This window comes from Falco naumanni, chromosome 11 (genome assembly GCF_017639655.2).
Source record: "Falco naumanni isolate bFalNau1 chromosome 11, bFalNau1.pat, whole genome shotgun sequence".
Taxonomy (NCBI): domain Eukaryota; kingdom Metazoa; phylum Chordata; class Aves; order Falconiformes; family Falconidae; genus Falco; species Falco naumanni.
In genome coordinates, this window is record NC_054064.1 from 27,967,066 (window position 1) to 27,987,378 (window position 20,313).

The following is a 20,313-nucleotide window of genomic DNA, read 5'->3' on the forward strand; positions in this document are numbered from 1 at the left end:
CACAGGCTGCCCAGAGCAGCTGTGGATGCCCCATCCCTGGCAGTGTTCAAGGCCAGGCTGGATGGGGCTTGGAGCAACCTGGTCTAGTGGACAGTGTTGGAACTAGATGATCTTTTAAGGTCCCTTCCAACCCAAACCATTCTATGATCCTATGATGATTCTATGAAGGGTTTTATGTTTTCAGATTATGAAAAGTATTGATTTCATAGGGGTTCCTGAGCAATCATAAATTCAGCAACCCAGGAAAGCAAAGCAGCAGAGGATGTTACAACTCTTGCAACTGCAGAGAATAACAGTTGGTGAGTTCTTGGTTACCACTTTAAGGAGTCTATAGTAACCGTAAGTTTCAGGTGTTTTACAGACTATTTTAAGCTGTGATTATTTATTTACACTGGAATCTAACTGCATATACATGGCCATCTTTCATTTAGCTCACGTAGTTACTAGTTGGCTACTGTCTTGTTGCACTGTAGATTACATTACAGAGAAGATGCATAGGAAGCATCTTCTCCACTTCTCTAAGGCCCCTGCAACATAGTATAAAAATCTACACACAGTTTAAAAGGACACATGTTAATATTAATCCCACAGCATTTCAGAATATTAAAGCTTTTAAGCCAGGTGGTGCTCTCCTGGCTGTGGGAGCCACTCAGACTAATGGACCTGCTGAACATGTTGCTGGAATCCCCTGGGAATCCATACTGCGTGGGAGCACAGAGAGAGTTGCTCTCACCTTATGTAGGCTTTTGTTCTACCTGGCCAATACATACAATGTGTAGTACAAAAAACCAGAGAGATATCCTCCTCACACATAGCCTGATCACATTAAGAAGAAACAAACCTCCAACCAACCACCACCAACCTTGCCCTGGCCAGACTTAATCCCTTCTGACAGATTTCCCTGGGGCTCAGGGGAAGATGAAGGGAGGAAAGCTACCAGGAGGGTTCTAGATGGAAGAGCTTCTCCCTTTCAGATGCATGGGGCAAGGCACCTCTTCTAATTAGATTTATTATCCTGGAGGCACTATCATGGCTAACCTCACTCACCACCAAATGAGCTTGTATCCATAATGTAATGAAAGAAATAGCAACTTGTGCCATTAATTACAATGTGTTGATGACACAACCAGTCAATACACAGCAGAACACCTTTAACAAGCTGTTCTTCATCTACAAGTCAGGCCCAAAAGATTTTTGTTTGCCCACAATCTGTTCAGGTTTGAATGTCTGCAATACACATTGTTCTAGAAGAGCCACAGCAGACCAGGTTTTGTTTTACAATCTTAATCTTCAAAGCTACAAAAGCTTCAAAGCTACAAAAAGTCAACTCAATCTGATTGAAAGTTAATAGACACTACAGGGCCTTCCAGTCTCCTGTTCTGCTTAACTTACCTTTGACCAAGTGTTTTCTTTGCTTAGCAGGTCTGCGTAGAAGAAAGCCATCTTCCACTGGCGCTTGTAGGTGAAGCACCACATGAGCTCCCAGTAACACATGTGATGAAACTGCTTCCAATATTGCTGAGCCTCGCAACATTCTTCATATCTATTAACTGCCTGAACAAAGAGATTTCCAAACACTGCCTTAATCATGTGTAAATGCTCATACACCAGTGCTGTAATAGGCACTGGCACTCCATGATCTGCTGGCACAGCTCCTGCAATTTCCAAATTATTAACAGCCCAGTATTCCCCAAAATCATGTTTGTTGGATTCACACAAAAGATTCTTGGCTCCACAGTCATCCTGGTGTTAAGCAAGCTTACCCCTGCCACAGAGCTCCCCGTTCCTGGAAGCTATATTAAGTTCTAAGCATAGGCAAAATGAAAGTTTGTGTCTAGGGAAATTAGGAAACTAAAGTCAGAGGACAAATGCTCAGCTGACATTTATTGCTGCAGCTCCACAGATTTCAAGGGAGCGACCACGCTGCACACCAGCTGATACTCTGTCTCAGAGTACTTTGGACAGGCATTTTTCACCTCCCTAATTCTCTCAAGTCTTGTATGGCTCTCCACTCAGACTGAAGGCAAATGATTACCACTGGATGTTATTAAAGCTACAGCTTTCTTCAGGATAGGAAAGACAACGAGAAAACCATGTTATTAATACTGATAGACCAGATTATGATGAGAAATTCAGAAGAGTAGCAAAATAAACTGGTCAAACAAGCCAGTCAAAATAGTTTTCAAAATTCATATTTGTAATTCATAAACTATAAATTACATATAAGGCCAAAGCCACAGGAAGCATAAGCCAAAAAAGGAAACATTGCTCCCAGAGGAGTTTTTCTAAAGCTTCTGAAACATAACTTTCCCAAGAGCAAAAGGATTACTTACCGCATCAATATTACCCTTTAGTGTTTCTATCCTGCCTGCAAAAAACAGGAATATGGCTCCCTGTAATAAATAATAATAAAAACACAAGTATTCTATAACAGTTTTCAAGCTGACCACACAGTCTAGATCTTTGTTATTTGGCAAGAAAACATTAAACGATCACACCAAACTAAATTATGATTCATTTTACCTTTGGATAGCGAGCCAAGTAAGGCTTAAGTAGTCTTTCTGCCTCCTCAACATTTCCTTTTCCTGTCCCTAGAATGCATAAAAATGCAAGTGATAAAAACAGTAAGAAAAAAGAAAAAAGAACAGGAATGCAAGGTACTGATTAACCATTCTCATCTGGCCAGTAGGTAAGTTTCTCTCCCTGACAAGTAAGGCATAAATACAGGTTGGTATTGCACTAAGTCAGCAGGTGGGAAGACCTGAACAACATCATGCTTACTGACTTGAAAACTCACTTATGCATAGACAAACACGTTTTGTAAAACGCTTTAGCAGGAGATAACAGGTAAGTATGTCTCAGCGAGAAGGTATCACCTCCCAAAAAATTGAGGGATGACATATAAACATGAACAAAGTATTAAGGAAGCCATCGCTTACAGCCATTATTTTAACCTCCCAAATATTGCACCTGACTACTAAAGACAGATTTAGTTCTCACAATTTCCTTTGCTATCCCCATCGTTTCCCTTCTTATGTGTTAAACAAATCTCCATCTTGAAGATTAAGACACTCCCTTCAGTTATGACCACTACTGTAAAATTACTCGCAAATGAGTGATGTTTAATCTGGTCATGAACAAACAATTCACCAACAAACAGGTGATGGAATCATCTTTTTCCCCTCCGTGTCCCACAAGAACTAATCAAATCCAAGAGTTATTATAAACAATCTTACCTAACACAAAGGTCATGAAAGTATGATAGCAAAGCAACAGCATGGTACACAGCACCGACCTAAAGCTGTATGATGATGCTCCTTCTTGAAGCTGCAGCAGACCATGCTCCTGTGCAAACAGAGGTGAGGAGGGCAAAGTATTGGAAAGGAGTCCAAGTTGTGTTTTGCTAGTTTGGTAACTTCTGCAGTGCCATCTACAGATTGCTCAATCACCAAGTTCCCTAAATGCACTGACATACACTGCTTACATAGCAATCAAAGATGAAAATACACATATGAAGTTATCTAACAGTTTTTCATGAAGTTACAGCTTAGCCTGGAAAACATCAGGTGACAGAGCAGCAACCTGGGATGTATTACATGATTAACATAAGAGAAAGTGAGTCAACTTATCACCAACACCCAAGTGCTGCTAAACAGCATTCCAGAAACAAAAACCAGTTTTGAAATGCAAGGCAAATAACACATATCGCCACTGCGCAGTGTATCCATGTTTGTTGTTATTCACTACATAAGCAAGTTAAAGATACCAAGGAAAAAAAATATCTGCAACTAGCAGGGCAAAAGATGACAGGTCAAAAGGCTGGTTTTTAAGTATGCTAAGAACAAAAGAAGCTTTGCAATGATGTTGGCTCACTACCACCCGTGGAAAAATATGATGAAAAGAAGAGCATTTCTGTTGCCTTTGGGGAGAACTAAAAAAAATACAAGGCTGTATTCATATTCAGTGAGAGCATGACTGATAACCAACCTTAAGGATTCAAGCTCCCGAGACAACAGCATTTAGCAGTCCATTATAGGACTGGTTCCATGGTATCAACAGCAAGAACATAAATATGCAAACATACTATACATGAGATCTGCCTACTAGTAAATATGCACAGTAAGACATCCACTGTGAGCTGGGGAAAATTCTGCCTAAAAGTTAACACTGTAACTGCAATGGAAAGTTACTGGAACATGATGTATGTGACTATAAGGACATCCTTTCAAACCAGCTACACTATAAATAGGGGCCCTGAGGAATATCTATCGGAGCCACTGCAGAAGGTATCAGAGAGAGCGCTCAGAGCATGACCTCAAAACAGATTTTCATCTTTTGTGCGTCCTTGCTGACAGAGGGATGTTACACTACCTCACCCTTACCACTTATTGTGTAAACCCAGAAGCCTGTAATTATATTCTAATTTTCATCATACATGTACTTTTTCACTTAACTAGTGTGTTTAAGTGTTTTCACATAAATCAGCTATTTTGTGGTTTGTTTTTTTTTTTTAAATCTTACCTTATTACATCAATTACTGTTACAGGGAAAGGTACCATTAACACACATATTTGCATGTCAATTAGTACAACAACTAGCCAGGACAAAATAGTGAAAATTCTGACTTGCATGCCACTTCAAAAGAAATTAGAAGATAGTAAAATCATTACTGAAAAATCAATGACTTAATGGAAATCAAGCACTCTGCAAAATAAAGCCAACTTCAATTTCTGCCAAGAGCAAAAAGTTTGATTGATACAGGTAAGTAACAAAATATGATCTATCCAGCTTCTTTAAACTGGCCAGATGAAAACCACAAATATTTGGATTTTTTAAAAAGAAGTACCACTACAACACTCTGAGGTAAAAGTAAGACAAAACATTCTGTGGAATGAATTTTGGCAGAAAAAAATTCCAAATTAGATTTCCAAAGTACATTTTTTTTAAGAGAAAAATCTTCAGGCTGGATATTTCACTGAGCCTTCACTGACATCAGTACCAGGCCTTTACAGTGTTCGTTATCTTCCATAGAACATAAAAATACATATAAAATGAACGCTGATCACATCTTTGAATAGCACGAAGAATGATACAGAAACAGATTTTATTAGTCATATAGAATAATTTAAGCTTTTGTCAAGTTGATCTCACTTATGTATTTTAGCCGCAGAAATGTATCTTAGTAGAGAGAACCACAAAGTTATTATCTATACGGACAAGGAGTGCGACCCACACCCACCTACATGGGACTGCATCCTGGAAAGCAGTAATTGTGGAGTCACTGGATTAAGAACATCTCCTGTTCGTCAGAAGAGCATTGCAAATCTGGCATATTTGGGCCTGAATTCCTAAGAGCAGTAGTTACACAGGAGGTATGGGAAGCTCACCAAGCCAGTTAGTTCACTCTGTGGTACGTTCATAATCCTATGCTGCCCAGTACAGGCGCTGAAGAATGCTTACTTTGCACTCTGCCACTTGAATACTCCAAACCTTCTATATTAAAGCAGCATAATCAGTGAACACAGTGTGAAAAAGAGAGATCCAGAAGCAGTTGTTACTAGTACTACAATGCTTGCTTGTAGAAAAGGCTGTAACAAAGCTGCTTCTCCTCAAAAACACTCTTGCGAACTGTTTCTGTTATGAGGAGATCCCCAGGAAGATGGGACGATGAAGGGTGTCGCTGGGAAACACGTTTTAGATCCCACGCTCAGCCAGCCAGCCCCCCTGGGCCCCCCCTGTGGCTGGCAGAGACAGAGTATTCCTGCACGGCACAGAAGCCTAGGTCAGACAGCGTGACACACCTTTACAAGCACCTTCTCTTTCTCCGCAGGGAGCCTACGGAGATTAGCCGGCCAACCTAATCAGCTAAGTGAGGTGTCATGAGTTGGGCAATACCCCCATGTAATCCTCACCGGGGATCACACGCAGGATCTCAGAACCAGATCACAAGCAGCGACTACTTGAGCCTAAGGAGAAACTCTGCAAGCAAACTACACTCACTGCTGCCGGTCACTAAGTGACCATCCTGTATTTGTCAGGACACACCTTCTAACCATAACCAACCCAGAAGTATCTCCCACACCTGTGCCACAGGTGAAGCGAGCAATCCCAGAACACCAGGAAAGAGCTTCTGAACAAAGTCGGAGCATATTTGCTACAATAGATTCCAAAGTTCCAACCAGAAATATAAAACAGGTGTCAAGGCAATGAGTTCTAGTCATTTCTCCAAAATACTTAAATGCCATTAACACATTTAGCATTTGTTTTCACACAAAACGTAAATTACTCTGAAGGGCATAAGGTATAACACAGAGCAGGGAGCCATGGCACTTCTTAGAGACAAATGTGATCCAATATGCTAACTCTCACCCTTCCGTGCCAGTTGCTCATAACATCCCACAACCTCTTCATTCCCAAGACTGCCACTACATTACATTCCATCAGTATCTCACTGATTTAATCCTTGTCCCAAGACATCCAATGCTCTGGCGTTCACATGAGCAGTGGGGATTCCCAGAGTGAATGCAGGATGAACACAGACAATGCTCAAATCCATTATCAGACAAGGCTGAGACTGGTCTGTACTTATTTCAGCTGTCACTGACCAGAATCCATCTACTTTCCTGAAGTGAAAGCTCTTTACTGGTATTTTTAAATGACTCTCTTAATTAGGGATCTTGACAATGAAAGCAAAGCAAAGTCCCATAACCTGATCACATGACTGCAGGCTTAGCAAGGAGGATCGATACTACTAACAGCTTTTACGAAGAACTAATGAAACTGGTAGACGAGGCATTTGAATGTATTGTTTGAAGTAATTTTAGATTTAATCTTCATTTAAAATTTGCAGAAGAGACCAAAACGCAATTCTGTTGGTGATAGTGGAAAAGTGAAGTCGATTTATTACAAATTGACACGAATTCTTTGGCTCAGCTGCTTTGGGAAAAATGTCCTCCCACATCAAAAAGTACAATCTGAAAGAAATTGGTTCCATCTCAAAGTTTCCCTGTCTTCACCTGAAATCAGGCTGTCATCTGACCCCCTGACAAATTGCACTTAACATATGGTGGGCTCATGTCAAACTTTTCAACAGTTTAGCAACACAGGATTTGAAATCATTTCCCAAATAAGAACAAGAGTAAATACTAGCCTGAGACCTGGCGGAGTCAGTGAGAAGGGTTCAGGGCTTACATGGGAGATACTGCAAGGACCCTTCTGATCTGACACCAGAAGTTAGTTATTGTTAAACACACGAAGTCCAGATGGGACACACACTCCATCTATTGCCCAGTAAGGCAGGCGTGCCTCACCAGCGCAGCATGCCCAGCGGTGTGTAATACATACCTCTGCCCACAAAACCTCATGAAATTGGGCAAAACTGCATTGAACCCCAATGCACAAACACTGGCCCTACGCCACTGAACACAAACAAGCCCGTATTTTAACTAACGATACCGGTGAAAGGAGCTTGAACAGTGGGAAGGGCACAACTGGCACATCTTGGACTGGAAGGGAACAAAAAAGGCCTCAGGCTACTTTTATAATTTCTTGATCTTATCCTAGCTACTATTTTGAGACTCCAGACTGCTGTTAAGTTGATCATGTTGTCTACAGTGCCCACAAATGGCTTAGGAACTAACGAAGCTTTGGGCATGTCCTCATTTACTATCAGATGTGACATGTCCAAGAGACAGGAAGAGTCCCTAGGGGCAAATTTGCTGGCTTCAAGGCAGGTTAGTATCGTGGAAGATATCACAATGCAATTTTACATCCAGTTTTAATAAACACATGATCCACAACAAAAGCAAGCTGTCCCCCAGTGCAATGTAGCTCTCTCAGGTAACCGTAAACAGCTCAAGGCATTAATCACAGCTCTTTTGTTCTTTGCACAACCTGATGGTCACCACCAGCATTTAATGGAAAAGACTGCAAGATCAAACACAGATGTATTCCGAACTCCTTTCATCTGGATGGGGTGCAGCACATGGCATGCATCACTTTCCCTCTTCTCTGTCACTGTTCCTTTCACCCTCTAGACTCCTGCCTGTACTGCAGGGGACAGCTTCCTCTTGCAAGCTTTGGAAAACCACCACTGGAAAGGATGGCAATGGCAATTTTGCTTTTGGTTTTAGGCATCTGACTGACAAATGTTAAATGCAGAAAGCCTTTGTTGGGATGTTAAAATAAATGGCCACCAATGAGCTTTGATCAACATGTTTAAAATACTCCTTTTTTATGGTGCACAGACAACAGGTTTTTGCTTAAATTTATGGTAATCTAGGTCATGTCTCAGTGAGTTATTAAAAATCTGGAACAAGAGCTGACTCACCAACACAAATATCAGCCCACTCATAGCCATACAAGAAATCCCAGGGCCAAAAGAAAACAACAGAAATTCAATTAGAGGGACAATTTTCATCTGCAGTAATGAGTGTTCAGCAAAGTATTCTCAGAACTCTGCTGGTATATGAATTTGAATTGCCTTTACATTTCTAGAAGAATATTTTGCTTTAGATGTTCTTCATTTTTGTAACTGACAGGCAGAACTATTTGATTTTTGCCTCTACTGCCTGTGAAACAGCTCCTGGAAATTTCCAAGTTCTAATCCACATTCTGCCAGAAGCTCCTTGCTTTTAAACAAGATATTTTATTTTCATATAAATAATCATAACATATAAGATCCTCCCTGTAAACAAATAAAATGGTGATGACACTCATTCACCTGTCACATAAGGTTGCAGCCCTGATTATGGAAACATTTTTCTCCTTGAAACTTGTTTTGTAAAGAGAAAGCATTACAAGAGAGTGACATTTTAACTTGTTTATACAGTTTTTGTTGTGTTTGCAGGACATCAAACATTTACCTTACCTAGCATTTAGGAAAGAAATGTGACTAGTGGTTTAGATTAAACAAACTGTGTTTTCTTAATCCAGGAACCCAAATCTGAATGCATCTCATGTTCTGCTGGTAGAATGAGAGACAAGGGCAGGTGCAGGGTATCAAGGCCAAGATATTCTCATCAATTTAGCATCCTATTTTGAAACAAATCCACAAAAAACTAACACAGCACTTTTGGTGCACCTGTCCTGCAGAATAACTGAGGTTCACGTGAATTTACTGGTGCTTCATTACTGAACTTCTGTCCTTAAACTGCATGCACAAACAACACAGGTCAGACTAGTTACTCTCTAGGCAAAAAAGCACTTACTCTTTCAGGCAAAGAGAATTTAGATGCCACACTGAAGTTACCACTTGCTATTAAAGACATGGAGGAAAAAAAAATATCAGAAATGAAATTGAATTTCTTTTTTTCCCAGCTGGATGTCACACAGGAACCTGTCAGGGACACTCAGATACCATAACGACAGTAACTAATAAGTAAGCTAATATATTAAAGGTTAAGAATACACTTTTGACAATGGATTTCTAAGCACAAGCATACATCAGAAGACAAGTAACTAAAAAATATGTCAACATAATTGTATTTAACCACTGTATTTATCATGTTTCAGAACTGTAACATCCTTGAGCAATGGTATCACAACCTTCAAAGTGTACCAGTTCAGACAAAAACACAAAGGAAAACTGAGCTGCATGAAAGCATCAGTGCCAACGAGGCGCACGTGTGATCCCAATTGGAGTGTTTCAGAGGGTTACAGCTAGCGTGAGGAAGAAGAGAGAAACTCCTGTCTCCATTTTTTAATTTCAGAGTGAGGGGAATGTACCAATACTATTTAGTTCACATTTACCTTGTTTCCAGAAAATCCAACGAACTCCAGTAATCTCAGAATCCGTGCAGGAAACATGGACAATGTCTACAGAAAGAAATGCAACAGTTATGCAGTAACTTAAGACTTTCTGCCTCTCAGCTGCCAGCTGCCTACTGATGATTTTCTGGGTAAATATATACACCTACTATATGTTGCATGCAATTTGAACATAAATATCTGTTTAATATAGGGACCTTGTGCCTCCAGGATTCCCCGCACAGAAATACGTTTACACAGCACATGCTTAGTAACTCTACTACTTCTTGGATGTTTCAGAGATACTGGATGCATACCGCACATGACAGATTTGTCATTTGTGCAGTAAATATAACATTTGGGCATGTGCCAGACTCAAAGTCACGCAAGCAAGGAGAAGCACCAAGCACTTTCTGCAGCCCATCACCTGAATAACCACATCACCTCTCATCATCTCTGGGTCAATGCCTCTCTGACATAGCAGGAACCATCCTGTACCATTTCACCACCTGCTTTCCGACTAGAACACAAACACCAACGGCCAAAAGTGGCCTGAGCAGCACCCCAGGCCCCATTCATGTCCCCTGTCCCACCAGCTGCCCTGCTAACAGCCAAGTCCCTGGTTGCTTCCCAAGTGCCTGTTAAACAGTAAGTGGAAGTCAACACACACAGGCAACAGCTGCTTCTGCGCAAGGCTTCTCCTGGCCCCGATCCCAGTGGGTCTCTTCTCATGAGATCGTAACATCTTCCCTTCCAAGTGCCTCCCAAACATTGGTCACTTGGCTAATGAACACCCTGATAATCTCCCCATGAAGATGCGCGAGCGGGTCTGCGCACACAAGGCGGTGTTGCCCATGCTGCAGGTAGTAGTCTCTTTTATTTCTAAAGTGTATTACTACCTGGTGTTCTTAGACCAGGCACTGGGATCCTGCAAGTGTCAGTGCATACACCTGATTTTAACCATATGATTAGTAACACTGATTAAACACATATTTAAGTTAGGATCATTTTCAGGAGCTTGCAGGACTTCAGCTCAAGAGAAGAACAGTTAGTACATACCAGATTAAATGCTCCAACTCCAAGTTTGACACCTCCCTCAAAATGAAGATGGTTCTCTCCTTTGACATAATGCGGAGACTGTATGAGACTGTCCAGCTCCCTGAAAACGCGCAAGATTCTGTTACTTTGTCAGTAAATAAAATGATTAATTACAATTCAGTAAGAAAGTAACCCAATTATCTCAAATGACATAGTAGTTCAAAAAAGGTCAATTTGCCATGTCATCCATGTGAACAACATTTTGTTGGACTTATCTACAAAACATTTATGTCACATTACTATCAATTTAAATATATGGAGTCCTGGAGATGAATTCCTGTCAAACAGATGCAGCATTTTTGCCTGAAAATATTTCTACAGTGGCTGCTGGGAGCAACACTAACCATTACAACTGTGAGAAGATACGATGGGGCAATGCAGGAAGTTTAAACTAGCAAATTTGATTTGAGTTTCACTAATCCCTGGATTAGATGTTCTCTTTCTGTGCATGTTCATTCAAAAGAACATTTTGTTACCTACAGGAGAAGACAATTGTAAGAAATATTTTTAAACGGGCAGGTATAGCGGAATTTACTTTTCACTTATTCTTCTAACTTTCATAGATCTCAACTTTGTAGTGTTCCCTTGTAGTTTCCCTGTGTACTCCAGCTGGATTTGAATCTGTTTTGTCTCCAAGCTTTCTGTAGCTATGTGTTTTTCACACTACTATTTTAATTTATTTTGTTGATTAGTAGGAAAAGAAAAACACTGTCGTAATGGCAGCCATATACTTGTGTGCAGGCTGTCATGTTTTTATCTGCTGGTTGTTATCAACAGATATAGGACTATTCATTGTAATTGCAGCCTTTACAATGGACCTGCATTTAGAGTTGCCTTCAACCCACACAAATACAGACACTGTCATCTCTCTCCCTCTTTCAGTATACTTCTGGAGAAACTGGACTGGATGCTGTTTTGTGTCTGCTAGACACGTGACTTTTTGTGGCTGTTCTGAGCCCAGATTTAAAGTCCTAAAATAAAACAAAACATGATGCATATTTAGCTTTCAGTTTTTAAAATTATTCATATAAATCTGTACTACTGTGAAGTTTTCTGATACTTTTTATTCACTGACAAGAAGCAAATGTTCCATTCTGAATTTTGTTCTATTTCATTCCATCTTTTTCCCTCCCTGAAAGAGAGTTTTAAAAATTGTATCTTTGCAACATTTACTCCTCCTGTCTTTTCAGTGTTACTGTTGTTGCAGATTATCAAGCAGTACTGCTGACAGTGGGGAAAGGAAAGATGACTTTTTTTATATCGGAAACTATGTTGTAAAAAGACTGATCAATCAAAACAAGTGAAGTCCCATTTCCGTATTTCATTGTTTTCTCTGTAACCTGTTGCACCACGCTCTCACCAAAACTGCAAACAATTATTTCTTCCTACATCAAAGGTACAGTACAAAAAACACAACTGCCAATCTCACATACAAACTTTCCCTTTGTTAAAATACATGTTTTAATAATATGCAAGTTATTAGCATTCTTTTGCAGAAGACCACCTAAGGGCTACTAGATTTATAACACTTTGCTTTTACATATACTAACTTACTGTGGCACAACTGATTATGCTTCCCATGGTGTACATCTTAATGTAATTTTCAGAATTTACTACTGTACTTCAAAAGCTTTTGTGTATATTGAAAGTAGCTCTCCGTAACTTCCTAGATGAAAAGAAATCTGCTTAAGCAGATGTTTTTGGTTTGCAGACACTAAGTAATGGGCATATTGTGAGTTCAGATAAGCAACTCTGCTTATCATTTCCAATAGCACATGCTTTCTCTTTCGAGTAGAACAACTGCCATATTTAAGTAGATTAAAAGCCCAGCTAAGCAAAAATTTCACTCAGACAGTGGTATATGCTTGGAAAAGCAACCTCTAGGAATTGTCTGTTCAGGGACTTCATGATGCAGAGAGACTGCATCTGCTCTACTATGTTAACTAGCCCCTATAAACCTGTTTCCTGGAAATTTGTTTAATCTTTGTTTGAAGCCACTTACACTTTTCATTGCAAGCTCTTCAGTTTATTGTCTCTTAATTTTCTTTTAGTTTCATGCATTTATTATAGAATTACTTGTGCTTCAGCTACTGGTTTTGAATGTTCCAAAAAGTGCAGCTTGAACTATAAAGAAATGTCATTACTTGTGCCTAATGACTACAAGACCTCCAAATTGTGCTATACAGACACAGAGCACTACATCATTTAGAAAAGTTATTTTTTGACATAATTTCAAGGATATAGTACTTGAAGTAGGCAAACCTTGGGAGTTAACAGCGTTAGGGTCCACTATCTTTACAATCCAAATCAACGATAATATCAATGTCCTTTGTTAGGCAAAGGAGGAATTTGTGTGGGCTGAGAAAGGCTATAGACATGAGGCCCACAATAAAGGCTGCAATAAATACAACAGTAATTAATTTGCAAATTGGACTATTTGACTGTCAGCATTTTTTACTGAAAGAATACACTTATTCACATCATCACTCTAACTTACCTGTATGTTTGGTAACTGTTTCGGACTTTGATGCCTCCTTTTATGAAGCTAACCATATTCTCATCCTGTTAGAATGGAAACACGTTAGCAACATGAATTTGTAAGCACATAAAGGGCTTTTGTCTTCTTGAGATGAACGTGTCTTGAACGTAACTGTCATGACACAGACAATGTAAGTCTCTGAGAAACAATACACAGATTTAGGATTTCCTTTCTATATTAAAATATTTTTCGCTCTGTTCAATCATGTACACTTTATTTTGATGTCTTCTGTGATTAGTTTAGCCCTTGTGACCTTTGGACCATCTGAACTTGCAGTACTGAACACAGGTACAAAGCTAATGAGCGGCACCTAAGTTACATGCATTTGTGGCTCTTTCAAAAAATACCTTTCTGTCATTTGTCCCTCAGCACAGTTAAGATCTGAGCATTTCCTGACTCAGCACCAGATACGAATAACTGCCCATCCTCAGAAGCCTACAGAATATAGTTACACATCCTAAAAAGGAACAAGGAAAAGTAAAGCTGTGCAGGATATGCTTTTTTCTGGTCTCAATACTCAAGTATCTATGAGATCCATACTAGCGTGGTAACATGTTACATTACAAGCTGTAACGCACTGAGAACTTACAGTAAAGCGTATCTGGGGGCCCGTTAGTTTACAGTTGTAACCTGAAGAGAGAACTCTTCAGTCTTGAAACTTTCTGGTGTCAGTTTCTTGCCTCACTCATTGCATATAATCTGTCATTCTGGCTTGTTTTGATACTTGCTGTTACTTTGGGATAGGAAGACTACCTGTGATTTAGGAGATGATCTTTCTGTGATGGTATTTTAAGAGGCTGTATAAAGCATTGTGGAGAAAACAGCATAGGTTAGATAAACATTTGGCCCAATTGTGTTCATCGGTATGTAAACAGAGACAGAACCTGCCTCCAAGAGCTTTCCATCCTTCTGTAAGTCAGGAGGATAACTCAATCCAATCAAAGTTAGTTCAACATCTTCCGGACTTTGCTTTCTATAAACTATAGGAAGCCTAATGACCTGAACTGAAGAGCAGGGCTTACTCCTGCAGCCTGCAACACCACCACCAGCCTACGTCCTTTACAGTCATCCTTCAGCAACATCATCAAGAATGATAACTGAGGACAGAAACTATAACCATAAATGAGCATGTAATTTCTGATGATACATCCCCAGAGACTTGAATCCCAATCACATGCAAAAGAAATAACCGCAGAAAAATGCGTTTCCTTTTTCCTTTGTTCTGTAGGAAAAGAAAGTCAGGTTTTAACTAGCAGCTGGGGTGAGGTACAGCATACCTAACCATATGTAAAGGTTCAGTTCTATTTTCCTTTGAATGGAAAACGGAAAGAGGAAAGAAGATGGTTTAAAAATGTTTAAATTCAGAATACTCATGATACCAACAACAGAGATAAATAATGTGAGAATAGTACAGCCCTTGAAAAATCCTGAAACTAATTTTAATGTGTTTTCAACTGGATGTGGTCATTGACACCAAGCTTCAAATCTAACCCACTTCAATAGCTGTTGGAACCAAGTGCGTTTGTTTAATTTTTAAAACCAGTTCATGTGTTCATGAAAAATTAAACACAGAATAGAAGAGGAAGCAAATACACAGACATTCTTTATGCAGAACAGGACAAGAAATTATTTTCTTACTCTTAAATCTTTCACATACCTATAAATGCTTTTAAAAACAGACGCCTGTGAAAATAGTGCTTAAAAACAAGAGGCACTGCCTTGAAACACTCTTTTCTTACAGGCACAATGAAGAAGTTCTGAAAAACCTTGCTTCCATAGCTTCTGATATCAACCAAACTGTGCTCAGTGCTAGAGGCTACTAATCCCAAAGGATCCCAAAGGAATATGGAAATAGGTGGCTACACCCTGGCCACTTCAAAGTCTATCATCCTACCATAAAGTCACCATCGTCAGCACTCTAAAAACCTTCAGAAGAAACTACTCTGACTACTGTTTTTTCTATGAAGCAGTAGTTTCTAGCAGAGGGGCACAGCAGATTGCTGAAAAGGGTTACATGGTTCATAAATTATCATAAACAACATAAATCAGAGCCCATCTGGCAACTCCCAACAACTATAAAATCACCACTTGCATTTCATTCTCAATCAGCATTGATCCAAGAAGCAGAAGCCCTTTGTGAATGTGACTTTTATCATCCCTTCTGCAAAGATGGAGCAATCCCACTGTCATGTAGCAAGTACAGCCAAATCAGGAAGAAAAAAATCAGTTATTTCAACTATGATTAACAATCTAAATCGCAAGCTGAAGCCCAAGTAAGTATTGCTAATGTTGATCCATCAAACAAATCAAGCTTCATTAGTACAGACAGATAAAATTCAAAGAAGAGGGAGAGATCTCCTTTTTTTTAAAGACAGGCAGCACTGTTTAGCAAAAAGCATGTGTGGAGCCTAATAGCTACGCAGACCGTACTAGTTGTTCAAGAGCAAACAAGTGAGAAAGTAGCATTGGGAAAGCAAACCAACCTGACTGAAACAAAAGTCTTGAAAGTCTTGCTTGCATTCTAGCATAGCACAGCTTCAATGACCATCTCTTTTTTTTTTTTTTTTTTTTTTTTTTTAATCCGATAGCACACAGTGTTTAAAAATCGGTGCTTACTGCCGTTAATTGCACACATTCAAAAGGGGCTGGAGAAGGGCATCATAGGGGACTCAGTGCTACGTGTATCAACATAAGGATTTTTAGATAATCATTAGGGATAAAAAACCCCACATTCTACTATCTCATCAGCAGATGGTCCACATAAAATCCAGATTTAAAATCCAGGTGAGACTCCTACACCACTAGGTCAAACTAGGGTCTTCTACCATTTCACTAATTTTAAGAAAAGAAACCTGTATAGTATGCACTTTTTTCTTCCCCCTCCAAAAAAGCCACACAGGAATCCATACCTGGAGGAATGTGAGTGCTGCTCTCTGAAGTAAACATTCAGCATAGCAGATTTCTGCATGGATTTCCTCTAGCATCACGTGACGAGGGTAAGAAAACAAATAAATCAGACACAAAGTAATTAAAAACCACTTAGCTCATTAACAGAGATAGGAATAAGATCACAAAGCTCAAACTGAGAAAAATCTTTTCAAAATTTGCTATAGTGCTTAGTTCTAGACTGCTGAGGTAACCCCAAACAGAAACGACACACAGGTACAGAAACTTTGCAGGAATTTCTCTGGTGCTTTCCAGGAATTCCTGGATCTAGAAACTTTCTAGGCATTGGTAACACAGCAATTGCCAAGACACTGATCCAGCACATGGCAAATCATTGATTTTGTCAGTGAACTCACAATCTGCAAAAACACTCTGGGTGAACAATTCTACACAATTCAAACTGCAGATTGAAAAGGAAAAAAAAAAAAAAAAAGAAGAGGAAAACATTGTGTGTTAGGGATGACGTTACCTTCAGTGAAGTGTTCAAGGCTTTGCCTATGCACAAGGTTGTTGATAGAATCAGCTACTGTAGATTTCTTCCTAAATCTGTAGAAAAGTGAGTTAGGTCATTCTGAACATGAAGCATCAACAACAGAGAACCGTATCATTCAGCTGGCCACCCATACACTCACTAACATATTTCTAGTGCTCACCAATCCTCTATCATGTTACCACACACACAAACTTCAGCATATTTCATACAGAACTTAGTCAGCATGGTCCTCCTGGGGTCCGTCCTTTACCTTTCACGTGCAGAAATCTGCCTTGGTGAAGGAAGGGGACAAGGGTGCTTTTTGATTTATTTTCTGTGTGTGTACGTGCGCATGTGCGTACAGAAGTGGGAGTACAGTTGACTCAAAGACAGTGCAGAACTGGGGCTACAGATATGACAAAAATCTAACTGACAAAAAAAGATACTGCAGTAAACTGAAGTTTTCAAGACTAGACCACTGAAAACCCTGTTGACCTCATAACTGAACCTCCTTCAAGCAAGAGGCTGGACTAGAAGACCTCCTGATGTCCCTTCCAACCTCAGTTTTCCTATGATTCTCTGAAATTACGTGTCCTTTTTTAGCCTTTATGTCTTTCAAAACTTTCCCATGAAGGGACTATTCATTGACTGAATTGCGCCACACTTACTTTTGACAGGTGGCTTGAGCTTCCTTCATTGTGTTTCCTGCATTCAGTATGTCCTGAGGATCAAACGTCATCATAGCTTGCATCTCCAGTATGGTGGCGTAAGTCAGCGCGTGATACATACTGTCTTTAGTTCTGAAAAAAACCACAAGATGCAAAGCACCGCTGATTTGATGGTATTATTACTTTTAAAAAACAAATACAATTCTAGAAGTGTATTTGCCTGATGATCAAGCTCTACATGAACTAGAAATCAAACACAAAGGACATGCAAATTAATTAAGAAACATTATAGACCAAGATTTGTATAGGAAATCATGCCTACCACTCTGGTTTCAATAACTGTGATAATATGTTCCAATCCTGAGGTGAGGATAGGTATTTAACATACATAAAGCACAGGAACTAACCATGTGGCTGACCATTCAGGAACGACAGAATCATGTGTTTTGTTTGGTTTTTTACTGGTGTATTTAATGAATACTGCAACACGCGACACAAATCCAGACATTCTTCTAATTTAGGAGAGTTACTAAGGACAGACTCAAGGAGGTAAGTAATCCAATACTATAACCATGGTCAAAGTAGAATCTTCTTCAAACAAATCTTCCCAACAGAAGCATTCCAGTCTATGTCAAACATTACAGCTTTTTCTTCCTCGCCCTTTCTGCTAACCCTCCACCCCAATCTGTTCAACTTCTGTATTATTCTGTGCGATTTCAGATGGTTCCCCTTTTGAAGAAAGCCAAAAACTTTGGTATTAGTGCAAGGAAAACAATTAACTCGCACATCCAGCCACTGCCAGCATCTTTCCTCTGGCAGGAAGAGGTGTTTATATATTGAACACATTTACAGCATTCAGCCAGTACCTATGTACAGTATAATCCTCTGCAAATGAATCAAAATACCTTCAGGCGTACAGGCCCAATAAAGATGACTTGGGAAATATGTTGAAGGGCAAGTTCAGATGGATTCCTGCCACAGAAACTCTCTGTTGACCTTGCTAATCCACCCCTGACAAACAGCACAACTCAGACAAATACTGCTAAAGCGACAATTGCTATTTCAACTGTGTACACTTTTAGAATAGATTGGGCAGTTCTATATGGCAGGGAATATTCAAAAATACTTGCAGTCAAACAAGGATATCCTTTCAACAAAATCTCCACCCTCAGCACAGCTATTCTCAATACGTTTACTTCAGGTGGTTTTTTTTCTCAAAACGAGACAATTCATTTTCTTTTTCTTTCAAGGAGGAAGTGCAGTGCCAGCAACGTGTCCTTGCCACAAATAGGGCTAGTGGGCTGCATTAAGAGCAGCGTTGCTGCCAGCAGGTCGCAGAAGATCCTTTCCCTCTGCTCAGCACTGCTGAGGCCACACCTGGAGTATTGCGTCCAGCTCCAGGCTCCTCAGTGCATGGACATACTCAAGAACATCCAACGAAGGGCGATGAGGATGATTTAGGAACTGGAACATCGCTCCTATGAGGAAAGGCTGAGAGAGCTGGGACACTGTTCTGCCTGGAGAAGAGAAAGCTCAGGGGTTTCCTATAACACATACATATATATACACGCACCCCTGAAGGGAGGATGCAAATGGGACAGAGCCAGACTCTTTTCATTGTGCTCAGTGACAGGACCAGAAGTCACAGGCAAAAACTCTGCCTGAACATCAGGAAACACACTTTTACTATTGGAATAACCGAGCACTGGCAAAGCTTGTCCAGAGAGCTTGTAGAGTCTCTATCCTTGGAGATACTCAAAAGCTGTCTGTACGTGGTCCTGGGCAACCATGTCCGGGGGGTCCTGCTTGAGCCTGTGACCTCCAGAGGTCTCTTCCAACCTCAAACACCCTGATTCCGTCGGTTTGTTTTAAGGGCAAAAGCCAAACTATAAAGACACCTCAATTCATTTAATTCCTCCCCGGAAATAGACTTGCCTTCTCCAGGTTTGGTATCTGGATTGAACTGAAAGATGATTTTAAGGATAATTGAAGACAATCCTACATTAATCAATGATCTAAGAACTCACTGTGATGACGTGGATCCCTTAAAGTTTTCTAACAATCCATACATTATTATGCATTAATTCTTTTGCTTGATGGAGTAAAACACCCTTAAGTATCCTCAAGAGTCCCCGATGTTTGGTTAGTGCTTTCCAGAACCAAAACATAACATTGTCTACATCTAAAGTAACCCCCCCCAGATGACATTATGCAATAAAATCATCAAAGAAACATTCAAGTGATGATACGAACCTCACCTTCTTTGTATATATATATTTTGAGATGTAGGGATTAAAATAATACCTAGCATTGGTGCAGACAGTGTTACACACATATCTGGTGCTTCCCTTGCCAACCTTCATAGGATGATGAAGGGTTACTTTTTCCAATACACACGGCACACAGCAGGCTGAATAAATTTGCAGTGTACATCTTTAAACTCCACTACAGTCTGTGTTTTGTGGCTGTCCTTAATTCCTAGTTGCCCTCATCATGTCCACAGTTTACCTAACAAGCTGGTCTAACCAACATCTAAACAATTTAGCAGAAAAGCCAGTTTGGGAAATCACCTACTGCCATAAGTGCTAGGAACTCCAGACTATGCTAACATCCATCTCATCTCCAGCGTTAGAAGAACAGACATAGTAGGGAAATGAGTTTAAAATCCAGTGGAGTCAGGACAGAACTGTCTTGGCCTCCTATGTCAAGATTCTTTCAGTAAGCTGATAACGTAAGGTAGAAAATAAAAAAAGAGCATACTATAAAATGCCAGCCTGATAAAGCGTTCCTGTTCATTTGATTAATCAGCCTCAACAGGTGCAGAAACACACACTTCATCTCAT

At 39.9% G+C, this 20,313-nt stretch overlaps 1 protein-coding gene across 3 annotated transcripts in view; it reads right to left on the minus strand.

Moving 5' to 3' along the window:
- Positions 1-20,313, minus strand: part of TTC39A (tetratricopeptide repeat domain 39A) — a 56,853-nt gene that overhangs the window by 20,333 nt on the left and 16,207 nt on the right. For 2 of the 3 annotated variants that reach the window (XM_040609834.1, XM_040609835.1), the window contains exons 3-12: positions 17,471-17,602; positions 16,800-16,876; positions 16,294-16,361; positions 13,343-13,407; positions 10,807-10,906; positions 9,751-9,816; positions 3,237-3,345; positions 2,524-2,591; positions 2,334-2,393; positions 1,393-1,554 (exon numbers count right to left, since the gene is read on the minus strand). In XM_040609834.1, the coding sequence (XP_040465768.1) occupies positions 1,393-1,554; positions 2,334-2,393; positions 2,524-2,591; positions 3,237-3,345; positions 9,751-9,816; positions 10,807-10,906; positions 13,343-13,407; positions 16,294-16,361; positions 16,800-16,876; positions 17,471-17,602 (907 nt within the window). The remainder of the gene's footprint in view (positions 1-1,392; positions 1,555-2,333; positions 2,394-2,523; positions 2,592-3,236; positions 3,346-9,750; positions 9,817-10,806; positions 10,907-13,342; positions 13,408-16,293; positions 16,362-16,799; positions 16,877-17,470; positions 17,603-20,313) is intronic. The other variant, XM_040609836.1, reaches the window with a different exon arrangement.